General features: G+C 44.3%; 1 protein-coding gene across 1 annotated transcript in view; it reads left to right on the top strand.

Moving 5' to 3' along the window:
- The window catches only part of IL17REL (interleukin 17 receptor E like), a 108,211-nt gene that overhangs the window by 73,857 nt on the left and 16,837 nt on the right, over nucleotides 1-17,517 (top strand). Inside the window, exons 12-14 of the mRNA XM_033959313.1 lie at nucleotides 6,878-6,935; nucleotides 8,442-8,587; nucleotides 14,846-14,911. Of these exons, the coding sequence (XP_033815204.1) occupies nucleotides 6,878-6,935; nucleotides 8,442-8,587; nucleotides 14,846-14,911 (270 nt within the window). The remainder of the gene's footprint in view (nucleotides 1-6,877; nucleotides 6,936-8,441; nucleotides 8,588-14,845; nucleotides 14,912-17,517) is intronic.

Raw genomic sequence — 17,517 nt, 5'->3', positions numbered from 1 at the left:
CTTGAGAAAGATGGAAAAATGAATAAAGAATTGGAAAAAAAAAGAGGTATCATAAAGGTCATCTTTTTTTTGTGGTGAAGATAGAGATAAATTTATGATAAATATCTTCAGGAAAAGATTGGCTCATTTTCATGGTTCCCCTACATATGTTTATCTTGATGTCTCTTGGAGGACTCGAATGATCCATAGGGAGTTTCTTCAATTGTGATCTATGGCCTTGTCCCTGGGAATGACTTTCTTTTTAATATTTCCTAGACGGTGTCAGGTGAAATTTCAGGGAAAGATTATATTTTTCAAGATCCTAACTAAACACTTTAATTCAGACATAGAAATCAGTAAAAGCCATGACTTCTGGTTAATTGAAGCAATACATGTCCAAGCGGGATTGTAATAGATATATTACTTTTTAAACAGGGGTTTACCGTATTTTCGCGGATATAACGCGCACCCGTGTAAAACGCGCACATGGGTATAGCGCGCAGAAATCACGATGATATGTACAAAAACTTTTGTATACCGCGCTCACGGGTATACCGCGCATGATGCCCGACGCTCCTTTCGCCCGCCCTGACTTTCCGTGCGCTGTCCCGACTCTCCGTTCACCCCCCCTGACTTCCGTGCACTGCCCTGACTTTCCGTGCGCTGTCCCGACTCTCCGTTCACCCCCCCTGACTTTCCGTGCACTGTCCCCCCTTGAAGTCCTGTCCCCCCTTGAAGGTCTGTCCCCATCCTGAAAGCCTGATGCCCCCCCCGACGTCCGATACATCCCCCCCCGGCAGGACCACTCGCACCCCCACCCCGAAGGACCGCCGACTCCCCAACAATATCGGGCCAGGAGGGAGCCCAAACCCTCCTGGCCACGGTGACCCCCTAACCCCACCCCGCACTACATTACGGGCAGGAGGGATCCCAGGCCCTCCTGCCCTCGCCGCCAACCCCCCCCCCCCCCCAACGACCGCCCCCCCAAGAACCTCCGACCGCCCCCCCAGCCGACCCGCGACCCCCCTGGCCGACCCCCCTTCCCCGTACCTTTGGTAGTTGGCCGGACAGACGGGAGCCAAACCCGCCTGTCCGGCAGGCAGCCAACGAAGGAATGAGGTCGGATTGGCCCATCCGTCCTAAAGCTCCGCCTACTGGTGGGGCCTAAGGCGCGTGGGCCAATCAGAATAGGCCCTGGAGCCTTAGGTCCCACCTGGGGGCGCGGCCTGAGGCACATGGTCGGGTTGGGCCCATGTGCCTCAGGCCGCGCCCCCAGGTGGGACCTAAGGCTCCAGGGCCTATTCTGATTGGCCCACACGCCTTAGGCCCCACCAGTAGGCGGAGCTTTAGGACGGATGGGCCAATCCGGCCTCATTCCTTCGTTGGCTGCCTGCCGGACAGGCGGGTTTGGCTCCCGTCTGTCCGGCCAACTACCAAAGGTACGAGGAAGGGGGGTGGGGGGGTCGTGGGGGTCGGCCAGGGGGGTCGCGGGTCGGCTGGGGGGGGCGGTCGGAGGTTCTTGGGGGGGGCGGTTGTTGGGGGGGGAGGGGGGTTTGTGTCGAGGGCAGGAGGGCCTGGGATCCCTCCTGCCCGTAATGTAGTGCGGGGTGGGGTTAGGGGGTCGCCGTGGCCAGGAGGGTTTGGGCTCCCTTCTGGCCCGATATTGTCGGGAAGTCGGCGGTCCTTCGGGGTGGGGGTGCGAGTGGTCCTGCCGGGGGGGGATGTATCGGACGTCGGGGAGTCGGCCGGGCAAGAGGGCTTGGGCTCCCTCTTGCTCCGATCGTGGATGCGGGTGCGGGTGGGAGCGCGTGCGAGCGGTCGTTCGGGGTGGGGGTGCGAGCGGTCCTGCTGGGGGGGTGAATCGGGCATTGGGCGGGGTGGGAACTATGTTTAAAAACTTTTGTATACCGCTCTCAGGCATATAACGCGCGAGGGGTATGCGCAGTAGGTAAAAACGCGTATAACGCGCGCGTTATATCCGCGAAAATACGGTAATTAGATCAGGTCAAGTAATTGATTCTTATAATAAGACTAAGAATGTTATAATGCCTCTGTATCGCTCCATGGTGCGACATAGAAACATAGAAACGTAGAAACAGACGGCAGATAAGGGCCACGGCCCATCAAGTCTGCCCACCCCAATAACCCTCCCCTACCTTTCTCTGTGAAGAGATCCCGTGTGACGATCCCATTTTGTCTTAAAATCAGGCATGCTGCTGGCCTCAATTACCTGTAGTGGAAGATTATTCCAGCGATCAACCATCCTTTCGGTGAATAAGTATTTCCTGGTGTCACCGTGTAGTTTCTCGCCCCTGATTTTCCACGGATGCCCTCTTGTTGCCGTGGGGCCTTTGAAAAAGAAGATATCCTCTTCCACCTCGATACGGCCCATGAGATATTTGAACGTCTCGATCATGTCTCCCCTCTCTCTGCGTTCCTCGAGTGAGTATAGCTGCAATCTTTTCAGCCGTTCCTCATACGGGAGATCCTTGAGTCCCGAGACCATCCGGGTGGCCATTCACTGAACTGATTCAAGTCTCAGTCCAGCAAATGGCCACCCGGATGGTCTTGGGACTCAAGGATCTCCCGTATGAGGAACGGCTGAAAAGATTGCAGCTAAACTCACTCGAGGAACGCAGAGAGGGGAGTATTAATTTCAATTCTGGTCTCTTTATCTCAAGAAAGATATATGGCCTCTTTTACAAAGCCACGTTAGCGGCTGCCACGCGGCAACAGCCCCAAAGCCCTTTAAATCTCTAAGGGCTTCGGGGCCATTAGTGCAGTGCAGCCGCTAGCGTGGCTTTGTAAAAGAGGCCGATAGCTTCATTAGAAAAGGTTCAAGGAAGAGTGACCAAGACGATAAAGGGGATGGAACTTCTCTCGTATGAGGAAAGACTAAAAAGGTTAGGGCTCTTCAACTTGGAAGAGAGACAGCTGAGGAAAGATATGATTGGAGGCTACAAAATCCTGAGTGGAGTAGAACGGGTACAAGTGGATTGATTTTTCACTCCGTCAAAAATTACAAAGACTAGGGGACACTCGAGTTACAGGGAAATACTTTTAAAACCAATAGGAGAAAATATTTTTTCACTTAGAGAATAGTTAAGGTCTGGAACGCATTGGCAGAGGTTGTGGTAAGAGCGGATAACGTAGCTGGTTTTAACAAAGGTTTGGACAAGTTCCTGGAGGAAAAGTCCATAGTCTGTTATTGAGAAAGACATGGGGGAAGCCACTGCTTGCCCTGGAGCGGTAGCATGGAATGTTGCTACTCTTTGGGTTTTGGCCAGGTACTAGTGACCTGGATTGGCCACCATGAGAAGGGCTACTAGGCTTGATAGACCATTGGTCTGACCCAGTAAGGCTATTCTTATGTTCTTCTAATTTATTTTCTGAGAAAGTTTGTTCTCTCCTCTCAATTTCTTTAATATTCTTAATGAACAGGAAGAACTGAATATGATGTTGATTGCTTTTTATTTTGTATGGCTCAGCCTGTGAAGAATATGATATGTAATTACAGTGGTACCTTGGTTTACGAGTGCACCGGTTTGAGAGTGTTTTGCAAGACGAGCAAAACATTTGCAAACTTGGTGCCTCATAAACCAAGCTTGCCTCGCTGTATGAGCGCCCCTCCCCCCCCGCGATCCGGCATCTCCCCGCTCGTGTCTGCCCCCCCCCCCCCGCGATCAGGCATCTCCCCGCTCGTGTCTGCCCCCCCCCCACGATCCTACATCCCTCCCCCCGAGCACGGCAATGACATCCCTTACCCTGACTGGACACCAGTGCCGGTGCCCGAAGATCCTCCCTCTTCTGGCGCGGCCTGGGCCTGGACTGGGCGGTGCGTCGGAGATCCTCCCTCTTCTGGGCTGGGCTGGGCCGGGCTGGACTGGCTTTGAGCATTTGCGCATGCTCAAAACCTCCTGGTCTCGCTTTCTCCGAGATTCTCAGATTCAGAATCTCGGAGAGAGCGAGACCAGAAGGCTTTGAGCATGCGCAAATGCTCAAAGCCAGTCCAGCCCGGCCCAGCCCAGAAGAGGGAGGATCTCCGACGCACCGCCCAGCCCAGGCCCAGGCCGCGCCAGAAGAGGGAGGATCTTCGGACACCGGCACTGGTGCCCAGTCGGGGTAAGGGATGTCATTGCCATGCTCGGGGGAGGGGGGGGGATGTAGGATCGCGGTGGAGGGGGGGGCAAGGATGCCGGTTTGCAGGGGGGATGCTGGATCACGGGGAGGGGTATGGAACAGCGTCGGTGGCCTCAAGGGGGGGGGGAATAGAGCAGCGCCGGTAGCCTCGGGGTGGGGAGGAGGTGGAACCAATCAAAGCGAATTTCCCTTACTTCCTATAGGGAAACTTGCTTTGATATACGAGCAATTTGGTTTACGAGAATGCTTCTGGAACGTATTATGCTCGTAAACCAAGGTTCCACTGTATGTCTAAGATGGTATCTTATATAATACTAGCTGATGCCCCGGCGTTGCACGGGTATTTAATTATAGCAATAACACTGTAAATGGATTCAAATAAAGATACTTTATAGTGGTGAATGAAATTATTTATTACAGCTTAATAAAAAGTACAATATTCAAATTATAATGTGAAATATTTGACAAAATGAATACAATACAACTAACGCAAAACGTGATTATAAACAACATTTTTAGTTTCACCTCCTGGAGCAAGAACATATAAATTCTTGGGTGAACCCAGCCTTGAGCAAGCAACATAGAGTTGTGGGCCGCGAGACCCCCAGAACATATCACCCCAGGTAGTGAGGGATCTGCATACCAAGTTTCGTTCAAATTGGTCAAGCCGTTTTTGAATTACAGTGAGAATGGCAGCTTTTTACATTTTTTCCATTGACATGAATGGGTGAAATCTGATTTTCTGTTTGTAGCTCCGTCCACGTGTGCAGGTGGGCCGCGAGACCCCCAGAACATATCACCCCAGGCATACCAAGTTTCGTTCAAATCGGTCAAGCCGTTTTTGAATTACAGTGAGAATGGCAGCTTTTTACATTTTTTCCATTGACATGAATGGGTGAAATCTGATTTTCTGTTTGTAGCTCCGCCCACGTGTGCAGGTGGGCTGCGAGACCCCCAGAACATATCACCCCAGGTAGTGAGGGATCTGCATACCAAGTTTCGTTCAAATCGGTCAAGCCGTTTTTGAATTACTGTGAGAATGGCAGCTTTTTACATTTTTTCCATTGACATGAATGGGTGAAATCTGATTTTATGTTTGTAGCTCCGCCCACGTGTGCAGGTGGGCCGCGAGACCCCCAGAACATATCATCCCAGGTAGTGAGGGATCTGCATACCAAGTTTCGTTCAAATCGGTCAAGCCGTTTTTGCGTGATTGCGGCACATACACACACACATACATACACACATACATACCTCCGATTTTATATATATAGATTGTAATCACAGCTATAATCTCTTGTTAATAATATTACTTTCTTTAATTTATTTTAAATATTATTGTGAAGTGCTCAGACCAAGTAACCCAAAATATAGTGAAGTCACTACAATGAGGTTAACAAGGGACCATCATCGCCTTCACCTGTCCCCTGCCCTCCCTAAATGCACAAAAAAACTTGATCAAATCAACTTGATGTACTTATCTGAATAGGGGGGTAGTTGGTTTCGTTAATTCTCATTGATGACTGTTTATTAATAAAATTCATGTGCTCCGTTAAAATCCTAAAAGTGTTCATTCATTCTTCCAATCCCGTCCCCCCGACTCGAGTTTCACCTCTTCATCAGGGAGAGACACTAAAGAAAAATCAAACCAAGATCAAAAATCGCAACTCAAACTTATTGAAGCATAGTGTAAAGAATCAAATTAAATTAAATTATATCTATGAGTTCTGAGTACTATTTAGTAAATACCAGTGTAGTAACTTAATCATAATTTTAAAGCTCTTAAAATTCCTATATTACCTGGTAATGGCTCACTGAGATCAGATTCACTCAAAGCGAACGGGCCAACTGAATCTATCTGCTCGTCTTGTGAATTTTTAAAGAGTACTAACCGGAAGGTCCAGCCAAACCGACAACCGGAAATAAACACTAAATTCAATTGAATTCACTGAAAGAGGGGTCATACTTCTAAACTGCTAGCCAATCTATATCTAAATTTAAACCCTTTGGCGCCAGGGTCTGCCAATTATATATGAAGCGTTGTTCTTTTTGTATTAATGTTTTAGATATATCACCCTCAGTATTATGTGTTTGAATCAATACCGTGTATTTCAGATCTTCTAGTGAGTGTGACTGCTCCAGCCAATGGGAAACCAGGGGGGCGGAGATTCGATTTGTCCTGATGTTACTTAAGTGTTCTATGATCCGGGTTTTGATCTTTCACATCGTTTGCCCAATGTATATTTTTTACATGGGCACTGTATATAATAAATCACCCCTCTGGATTCACAATTAGTCCCTGTGTTCAAAAAGAAATGACGTCCCCCTGAACACGGTATTTCCACAAAAGTGGCTTCCAATATATAACGGCAGACCCTGCACTTGCCGCAGGGCTTATGAGGAGGCTTTGACACCTTTCTCTGGTTATACAAATTGTGTTTTAACTGTTCGCCCAAATTAGGTGCTCTTGAAAAAGCAAATTTGGGCAAATTTTATGGTCCCCTTGTTAACCTCATTGTAGTGACTTCACTATATTTTGGGTTACTTGGTCTGAGCACTTCACAATAATATTTAAAATAAATTAAAGAAAATAATATTATTAACAAGAGATTATAGCTGTGATTACAATATTATATAGTAAATTTCATCACAGAATACTAAGTTTTATCTCCCTATTAAGTAAGATGGTATCTTGCAATTTTCCAGTTTAAAAAAAAAACCTATTTAATTGTTAACACTTGTACCATTTTCTTTGTAGTTCACAACTCAGCATGGTTCCTGGATTCGGTGCCCATTTGCTAATGGTCTTTTTACAGGTACATAACTATACTAGTTCTGTACATCAAACCGTTTAATTATTTATTTATTGGGATTTATTAACTGCCGTTTTGTGAAGAGATTCACCCAAAGTGGTTTACAATACATTGAATAGTAATCACTTCGACACCCAAAGCGATTCAATGGGCATCTGACCGTTTGCCGCACGGCAACCGCTACTGCGCCTTTGTAAAAGCGGGGGTTGGTGTTTTGGCTCATGCATTTAGTTTCCTGGTGAGCAAAAATATAAGATATGTTGACTATAATACTCAGTGGCATAGTAATGGGGAACAGTCTGCCCCGGGCGCCCTCTTGCCAGCACCCATCCTCCTCTTGTTCCCCCCTCCTTCCCTCCCCAGTACTGCACATGCACACTCACCGTTTCCCTTCCCTGTACCTCTTTAATGTTTGCAGCGTGAGCAGCAACCCCAACCCGCTGCTCGTGCTGGCATTGAGCCACTTCCTGGCCCCGCGCCTAGGAAATGATGTCAGAAGAAGAGCCGACGCTGGTGCAAGCAGCAGGTTGGGGTTGCAGCTCACTTAAGGGGCTCACGTACAGTAGTGGGATGGTGGGTGGTGGTGGTGGTGGTGGTGGAGAGGAGGATGGGTGCTGGCACCCCCATCAAGACGTCAACTGGGTGAACCCCCCCACCCCTTACTAGTCCATTGGTTTGCACTTTCCAGTTTTAGAAGGGGAGTTTATCTATTGGACAACATCCATTTGTAAGTGCCACCTGTCCTCATCCATTTGTAAGTGCCAGCTTGAAGGTGCAAGTGGAGGTTCCCCTACCTCCAACCCCCCCTAAACAGATAACTACCCCTGTGAAATTTTCCAAAACCTCCCTAAACATGTTACTACCCTTCGCAAACATCTTGATAGAGTAAAATCCCTCCCAACCAGTTAAGATCCTACTTTAACCTCCTTGACCAAATAAAGATCCTCCATCTCCCCTAGCAATCAAGATCCCATAATTCTCAATCCCATTCCCTAGTCCCTACCAAGGGTTCTTCTTGGTGCTGTAGTAGGGAGTAGGAGCAATACCCAGTCACTCCTGCTCTGTCCTACACCTGGATTTGAAATGGTATTGCCAGCCCCTAGTGGTAGTCTTGCAGTACTGTCACTAGGGGGTCAAGTTGCTATTTCTCCTAATAAAATGCCTTTGGTCCAGAGATGGGTTTTGTGGCCTGGGCAATTAGAAGCCTTATTCATTATTTACAGATATAAATACTGGCATTTAAATGTGCGTAACCCATACACATTTAAATCCCGCTTTTAGAATGGTGGCATTCACACGTGTAAATCTGGACCTACATATAGATTGCAAGAGGCTATGGTTTGAGCGTAACCAAAATTTACTCAGGTATTACATATAATCCTTATTGGGTGATACATTTTTAGCTGTGACAATTGATATTAGGCATGGTGTATTAGCATTATTAGCAAAATGCACATATAACTATATGAAAGTTAGGGCTATCGCCAGTAATTGCCCTTCCACTTTTAGGTTGGACCATGAAATTGGAATCGACACCAGAGCAGGTGCAACTGATCATCACATCACAGACCAAGGCAGTGTTTTCTGTGAACGTGTGCAATAGGACCCAGTTGCCTCTGTGTGAACCTCTTCAGAAACTTCCTTCTCTCCTTGTGGTTAGTCTGCTCTTGTTTTCTCAGAAGTTACTATACCACCGCAGTCTAGCAGGGAATGAGGCCACATACAGTAGCAACAGTGAAGTCAGAAGTCAGAATTTTTTCCCCACTAACTCTTGTATCTTAGTCTGAAAACCATACCTGTTGGAGTGACCAACGAACCAGAACTGAGAGCCCTATTTCTGAGTAATGAGCCAGACTTGCTGTTTCAATCTGTTTCTACTCAGTGACCAGCTAATAAGCTGTTCCCGAGGGTCTTCTGGGGATGGGGTTAAAGTCTGGCTGGTCAGAGCTAATATTTAGTGCTGGCTGGCCAATGGTACTTGGTTATCATTGGGTTGGTTGGCCACAAAAGCAGGCCTAAAAGAACATTTGTTCTGGTATATTTTCAAAAAACATAAAAGGGTTAATATTAAGCTGGCTGAAGGCAGCATTTTTTAAAAACTCTGACCACCTACTTGCTGGATAAATTAGTCCTATATATTCAGTGCCAGGTTCTTTCCAGGTATCAGCACTTAATATCTAGTTTTTTGGTGGTGCCTGAAAGCTATCTGGGACAGCTGATATTGCCATACCTGCACAGTGAACCTGGAATAGTTAGGACTGATTTTATGCTGTCTAACATGTCCAATTACCTATGTGGATAATGGCACTGGATGTTACTGGTGCCTATGTGCCTCCCAGCTCGGCCTCAATCCTGCTCCCAGACTGCCTCAGCACTAACTGGAGAGCGTGACAGTGGTCAGAGTGGATATTCAGTGGCACTGTGTACTTAAATAATAATAAATATGTGCTTCCTTTGTTTCCGCTAGTCAAATCATCACACCAAATGCAATCACCCCCTCCCCTCTCTCTCCATTGGTCTTTGCAATGGCTTTATAAAACCACCTAGCAGCAGAATCTCCTGCCCTCCCTCTACACCAGTGGTCTCAAACATGCAAAATTGGCATTTCTTTAATAAGATATTAACTATTTTTTTTGAGGCCCTCCAAGTACCTACAAATCAAAAATGTGGCCCTGCAAAGAGTTTGAGTTTGAGACCACTGCTCTATACTGTAATATAATAATTACATTACATTACATTAGGGATTTCTATTCCGCCATTACCTTGCGGTTCAAGGCGGATTACAAAAGGTTAATTTAAAAAAAAACAGAGTTACAATGATAAGCAAGAGAGGTAAGTTGTAGATCTTATAAACATTTAGCGGGTTGTTGAGGGTGAGGTGGTTTGTAAAAGAGTTAATAGGTGGTCATAGTGGAAGTTCTTTTGTTATTATTAGTGCAGTAATGGGTAGATCAAATGTCAGTTTTAGAGTTACTAAACGGTCGTGATGTTATTGCTGCTTCAGGAATTTCTTGAAAAGTGTGGTTTTTATTTCTTTTCTGAACGTCCTATAGTAAATAGTGATAGAACCAGCTAGGGCTTCCCCTCTGGGAATGAAGGAGGGAGGGAACAGCCCTCAGACACACTGATTTTTTTTTTCTTTTTTGGGGTGGGAACACATAAATTTTGTAAGAGGGAGGGGAAGATCTTGAGATACCTTTCTTTTACATTATCATTACAGTGGAGAAGCCAAATTGACAAGTGTAAAAGTGATAAATCACCTGGACAAGATGGTATATATTTCAGCAGACTGAAAGAACTCAAAATTGTTGATCTGCTCTTAGGGCCTGATTCTCTAAAAGTGCGTCCCGATTTTAGGCAGCTGTAGGCTGATGTCAGAGAAAGGGCGGGACCGCCGGAAGAGGAAGCAGCGTAGACGCAGGGCTAAGAGAAGGGGCAGGACTGCCGGCAGAGGAAGCAGCAGGACGATGGTAGGCAGCTTCTACATGATGGGGGTGGGGTGGGGAGGCTGTGGGGGTGCGAGTGGTCCTTCGGGGTGGGGGTGCGGGTGGGGGTGCGAGCGCGAGCGGTCCTTCGGGGTGGGGGTGCGAGTTGTCCTGCGGGGGGGAGGGGGAGTGAATTGGACGTCGTGGGGGGGCATCAGGCTTTCAGGGCGGGGACAGGACTTCAAGGGGGGACAGGACTTCAAGGGGGAGAGGAGAGTCGGGGCGGGCTAAAGGAGAATCGGGCTGGCCAGAGGAGAGTCGGGGCGGGCGAAAGGAGAGTCGGGCAGCGAAGGGAGAGTCGGGGCGGCATGCGCGGTATAGGGGTGTGCACGGTATATAAAAATTTATTTACATAAATTAGTTTCCCGCGCGCTATACCCGTGTGCGCGTTTTACATGGGTGCGCGGTATATGAGTGAAAATACAGTAAATGTCCATTTTTCTCAATGGAAGAAGGTAAATAGTTGGAGTGCTGCAGGGATATGTACTGGGACCAGTGCTATTTAACTTATTTGTAAATGATCTGGAAATTGGAATTATGAGTGAGATGATTAAATTTGCAGATGACACTGAACTGTTCAAAGTTGTTTTTTGGGTTGTTTGTTTTTTTTTTAAATCTTTATTGATTTTTAATTTAAAAACAGTGCCCAAAAAAATAAAAGAACAGTAGATATTACATACATTGCACTATTATCTGTACAGGTAACATATATATCATTCCAGATTTTCAGATTTCCTACATTTAATAATAACATAATATATAATATAAATGAAGAATAAAGTTACCTAAATGTCACCATCAAAATGTATTTCCCTCCCTCCAACTCCCCTCCCCCATGGATGTATAAAAGTACATGAACAGAAAGAAAGATAAAATAAATATACGTTATTATGATTCCACAAATTTAGTCAATGGCCTCCAAACTTTATTAAATACACCACTAAATCCCCTACATTCTGCATTAATTCTTTCATATCTGTATGTAGTGCATATATTCACCCACCAAAAAGTGTAACTTATTCTGTCATGGTTTTTCCAATTACTTGTGATCAATTGAATGGCTATGCCTGTCATGATCATAAAAAGACGGCTCTTATATTTATCTACAGTGGGTTTCACATGTAGTAACGTACCACATATAATGGCCTCATATGATAGTGGAACATTTGACTCTAGAATCAGATTTATTTGTCCCCAAATGGACTTCCAAAATATAAATATAAAAGGATAAAAAAATAACAGATGGTCCAAAATCCCTATATCAATATGACAATGCCAACATCTATTAGACTTAGAACTATCTATTTTATTTAACCGAACTGGGGTCCAGAAAATCCTATGCAACAAAAATAACTATGTTTGTCTCATAGATGCTGACGCTGTACATTTCAGTCTCCAAGCCCAAATTCGTGGCCAACGAGATACAGAAATATACTGTTTTATCTCGAAGCTCCAGATGTCTCTAAGACTATTTTTTGGTTTTTTATTCAAAAATCCAGAAATCAATTTGTACCACAGGACAGCCTGATGTCCTACTAGATCAGTTTGGTAGCAGTTTTTAAATGTTTCCATTCAGGGAACCCGCTCTAAATAGCCTGCTTCAACTGCAACCACCTATATTGTTGAGATTTTAAAATTCCAAATGATTGTTGCAGTTATGAAAAATCCAGCAGATTTCCATTAGATATAACATCATCTAATGTCCGAATACCTGCCTGCATCCAATTCTTCCAAGCGATCCTAGCACCGCCTGCTTGAATCTTGGAGTTTAACCATAAGGACTGCAAAGTAGATTTTGTTATGGGAACATCTGTTAATTTATCAATAAATTTAATTGTTTTCCACGTATCCAATAAAATCACATTGTCTTTAGCATAACTAGGTATTTTAACATTTAATATATGAGATAGTCTCTTTACTTTTCAGCAGACTAAGCGGTTGGACCCGACATGTTTCACCGTAGTTTCGTCAGGGATCCACTCATAGCCGCTATCATCCAGCCCATACATTCAGTTTTACTTGTGTTCAGTTTAGAATGTATGGGCTGGATGAAAGCAGCTATGAGTGGATCCCTGACGAAACTACGGCGAAACATGTCGAGTCCAACTGCTTAGTCTGCTGAAAAGTAAAGAGACAGTTGACTATTACCAAGATAAGTAAAATTATAAAATTAACAATTAAAAAAGGTAAGAGATTTAAATAAAATGCAGTAAATTTTTAAAATGGAGCCCAGACCGGTGAGGAGCTAATCTCCCCGTAGAAAGACTCTTAGTGTGGGATGGAGGAGTGGTGTTTCTGAGGTCTTGTGGCTAAATATTGTATGTATTATTTAAAGAAGCAAGGAGAAAGTAATGAAGAGAGCAAGAGTGCCTTAGAATAAGGGGATTTAAGTACTTTTAAACATAGGCATCATTAGGTGTCCTTAGGCGTGGGAGGGTGCCTCCACTTTGGCATCGCTGGGCATTCTAAGAGTTCAGTGCCAAACTCTTAAATTGATTAATTCATGATTTTTTATTTTTGACTGGCTGAAAACTGGCATGGTCAGTTACCACGCTGATTAAGCCAATTAAAAAATAGAAATTGGGCGTGGATCCCGAACTTAGGTGTCACTACCTAGTTAGTACATATTAATGTCTGTTAATGAACATTAAGGGCTCCTTTTATCAAGGTGCGGTAGGCGGTTAACGCGTGGAATACCACTTGCTCAACTGCCTGCCCCACTAGTCGCTAACGCCTCCATTGACGAGGCATTACTTTTTGGACTTGCCGCGGGGGTTAGCGCGTGATGAAATGTCCGATGCGCTAACCCCCATAGCACACCTTGTTAAAAGGATCCCTAAGTGTTAGTAAAAGGGCCCCTTATTTTGTTAATCTGAAAACCAGACCTGTTGGAGTGACCTAAGAACCAGAACTGAGAACCCTTTCTTATTTTCTATTGCCATGATATTTTTGTTCCTGGCTATATATGGTATTCAAAATTGTGTGTGCAAATTAATTGCACATGCAATATGAGTAAAGAGCCAATTATTGCCAATATTTGGGCACTAATATCAATTATTGGCATTATCCACTTTTCTCGTAAAGATGCACATGTAAATCTCTTACCCCTAAATTCTATAATGTGTACTTAAATTTAGAAACATAGAATATGATGGCAGAAAAGGGCCGTCGGTCCAACATGTCTTCCCACTCAGAAGAACCTTCCCCTTAAAAGAACACTCCCCTAAGCAATTCCCCAAAGTGATCCCACTTGTTTATCCCATCGGGGGCTTAGTTGATGTAGGCGCATAACTTGGTTAACTAAAAGGCTATATTGGCACCGATAATCAGCATGCAACACCTCTTAATTGGCACTAAGTGAATTGAAAGCTAGGCACATGATTCTACAACAGTTGGGCGCTTAGAGCAAAGCGCATAGTTAAATGTGGGCATGGTTAAGGGCAGATTATGGGCATGTTTTTGAGTTAGGTGCCTATTTTAAGTCAGGAGCTAATGGCACCCAACTTAAACATAGGCATTTAGGCCAAGAAACTCCTGGCATAAATAAGATGCGCCTAAATGTTAGAATGCATAGCGCCACCTAAGCATGATTCTATGATGTGTGCCTAATTTTTAGTGCCACACTAATTGGCACTGATTTTTTAGGCCCTTAGGGACTGATTCTACAAATGGCATCCCAATTGTAGGCAGCGGTAGATGTCCTGCCGCCTCACCAGCCAATCGGGATGCACGTTAAAAAAAAATATCCATGCTGCGAAGGACGCCTACAATATAGTCATCTGACTTTGCCTACAGAGGTGTCTAGGTACGCCTACCTACACCCAAGGCCGGCATGGGTGTGGTTTCAACTGGAAGTGGCCTTGGGTGTCTGTAAGCATTCTTATGCATCTCCCTAGGCACGAGCCTTAAATGTAGGTCTGTAAAATACTGTTTTCTAAAGGACTCAGTTTTCTAAAGGACAACAATGTGTGATTGACACACGATTGGTGGCTTTTAGAGAATCAGGCCCTTAGCACACAAATGAAAAGAGGGAGTGGCCATGGGAGGAGCATGGGTGGTTCAGGGGTGTTCACTAAAGATGCATGCAGTAATATAGAAATGGGGGATCAATGCCTGATTTAGGCTTGAGAATGTACTCCAGGTTTCAGTTGGTGTAAATCCTTGTACCCAAAGTTGGCGCAGACTCCAGCACTACATGCTATCCCATAAATGCTGCTCAACTTGGAGCACTGTTTACAGAGTAGCTCTTAGCGCTCATTTTGTTGGCTCCCACATTTGGGCATCATTTATAGAATCTGCTTCAATATGCCTAAATCTCTTGCAACCCTTTCCAACAAGGCAAAACTGGTAACTTTTAAGAACATTTTTTTTTCATGTGCTTGGATATTGTAGTTTAATAATTTTCTCCCCTATTTTTTTTTCCTGCAGGGAAAGTCGGATTCAGTGATCCTTAATATTTCATCAGATATATGTGGCTCCGATATCTGTATTCAGGTAGGTCTGGAGAGAGAAAAATGCTCTTCTTTCCTTGCAAGACACATTAACAATATACAGTATATTTTTTACCCCCTCCTTTACAAAGCCGCGCTAGTGTTTTTAGCGCTTGCCATTGTGGTAACAGCTCCGACGCTCATAGAATGAGCCATGGCTGGTGCTAAAAACACTAGCGTAGCTTTGTAAAGGAGGGGGTTACTTGTTTATGCCATTTTCAAGGACAAGTCAATACAAAATGGTTTAAGGAATAAGAATAAAGCAATAACAGTTGAATAAAGAATAAAACATTAAAAGACGAAATAAGAATAAAACAATAACAGATAAAGACAGCAAGAGTTGCCTGTGTAAATCCAAGTATCCTATAACATTATGCCTAATTTCTGGGAATGCCCCTAACCCCACATGCCCCTCCCATGCTTATGCCCCCTTTTGAGTTGCACGCTATGAAATATAGGCGTGCATGTTATAGAACAGAGCATATGGAAGATGCCCCTGTACAGGTCGTTGGTGAGACCCTACTTGGAGTATTGTGTTCAATTTTGGAGACTGTATCTGGCGAAGGACACAAAAAGTCTTGAAGTGATCCAGAGGAGGGCGACAAAAATGATAGGAGGTTTGTGACAAAAGATGTACGAGGAGAGACTGGAAGCCTTGAATATGTATACCCTAGAGGAAAGGAGGTAGAGGGTAGATATGATTCAGACGTTCAGATACTTGAAAGGTATTAACATAGAACAAAATATTTTCCAGAGAAAAGAAAATGGTAAAACCAGAGGACATAATTTGAGGTTGAGGGGTGGTAGACTCAAGAGAAATGTAAGGAAATTCTTCTTTACGTTGAGGGTGGTTGATGCCTGGAATGCACTCCCGAGAGAAGTGGTGGAGATGAAAATGGTGACGGAGTTCAAAAAAGCATGGGATGAACACAGAGGATCTAGAATCAGAAAATAATAGTAAATATTGAAGAGCTAAGGCCAGTGCTGGGCAGACTTGCACAGTCTGTGTCTGTATATGGCCATTTGGTGGAGGATGGGCTGGGGAGAGCTTCAATGGCTGGGAGGGTGTAGATGGACTGGAGTGAGCTTTGACGGAGACCTCAGTAGTTGGAACCTAAGAACAGTGCCGGGCAGAGCTTTGGATACTTGCCCAGGAATAGCTAAGAAGAAGAAGAAAACCCCACCCAACAAATTTTTAGATTGAATTAGGTTGAGCAGACTAGATAGACCATTCGGGTCTTTATCTGCCGTCATTTACTATGTTATTATGTTACTATGTAACTCTGAATTACTGCCAATTAAATGCCATTCAATTCCAATGAACTCCAGTAATTGATTGTTCACTCTTAATTGACTCATTAGTTTGTATTTGCATCTGGGATCCATGCCCAAATCTTGGCACCCTACCATATAGAATCTGGCAAAAATGCTTAATAAGGGAGCAATTCTATAAAGGGGTACCCCATTTGGAGTCACCCATTTGAAGTTTTTCTATAAAGGAAAGTATCTATTTTCCTTTGTAGAATACTAATGTAACATAGTATAGTGAATAGAAATTTTTTTCCCCTATTTAAAGAGTATACTAAGAATTATCACACTTTGATAACATGTGAAACCTCAACAGATAAATTCTTTGACAAAAAAGTGTTTTTTAAGTCTGCGTATGTTGAGGAAAGTTAGGTCATTATTCCATCAAGAACATTTTTCAGTGTTGATACAATCTACTGTGCTTGCCCAGCTGGATTACTGTAACTCGGTTTATTTGAGCATTAAGCAGGGCAGTCTAAAACGACTTCAGTTGATACAAAATACGGCAGCTAAGCTTATTTTGGGGGAAATGAAAGTATGACCATGTGTCCCCTCTGTTGATAAAGCTTCATTGGCTCCCAGTCTGCTTTAGGATCCAGTTTAAATGCGCATTTATAATCTTCAAGCTTCTCTATGGAATATTTGACTCTTTAGTCCCTTTGGCCTAGATTCTGTAAAGTGCGCCTAACTTTAGGCGTGCTTAAGACGTTCATGTGGCACAAGTGGCAATTAGCGTTATTTAGGCACTATTTAAGCATCGTATAGATGTCTCTCATACACTAAGCTTATCTTACGCGCCTATTAGGCCCGTGTTCCCATAAACCCCATATAGACGCCAGATAGACGTCTCTATGGTGTTATATATAAAAAGGTGTTTTTTACTGATTTGTGTCTATAGGAAGTCTCTGACTAAGAAAGCTGAAATTCCATTGAAATGAAGCAAAAACGCCCATGTCTACAAACTTCCCTACATCTGCGCCTATCTCGCGTCTGTGTTCTAAGGACGCTAAAGGACGCCTAACTCCGTCTAAGTCCCAATTAACGCTTGTTAAGATCCTTAAATCGCTCATTATTCACTTAAATCGGATGCCTAAAGCACACCTAAAGTTAGGCGCAGTTTACAGAATCGGGGCCTTTATGTTGGAATATCTTTAGATCTTGTCATTTGAGGAATACACAGAAATATAAGCGATCTTTCCCTTCTTTTAAGGGAATCAAGCCTGCTGGGAAACTTAGTCAATCTTTTCTCTTCAGGTTGGTAGATATCTGGAATGGACTTTCTGACTCTATTAGACTGATAGG

Source organism: Geotrypetes seraphini, chromosome 9 (assembly GCF_902459505.1).
Source record: "Geotrypetes seraphini chromosome 9, aGeoSer1.1, whole genome shotgun sequence".
In the NCBI taxonomy this organism is placed as follows: Eukaryota; Metazoa; Chordata; class Amphibia; order Gymnophiona; family Dermophiidae; genus Geotrypetes; species Geotrypetes seraphini.
The sequence above is the reverse complement of the archived record's forward strand: the minus strand, read 5'-3'. Positions and strand labels throughout refer to the sequence as shown.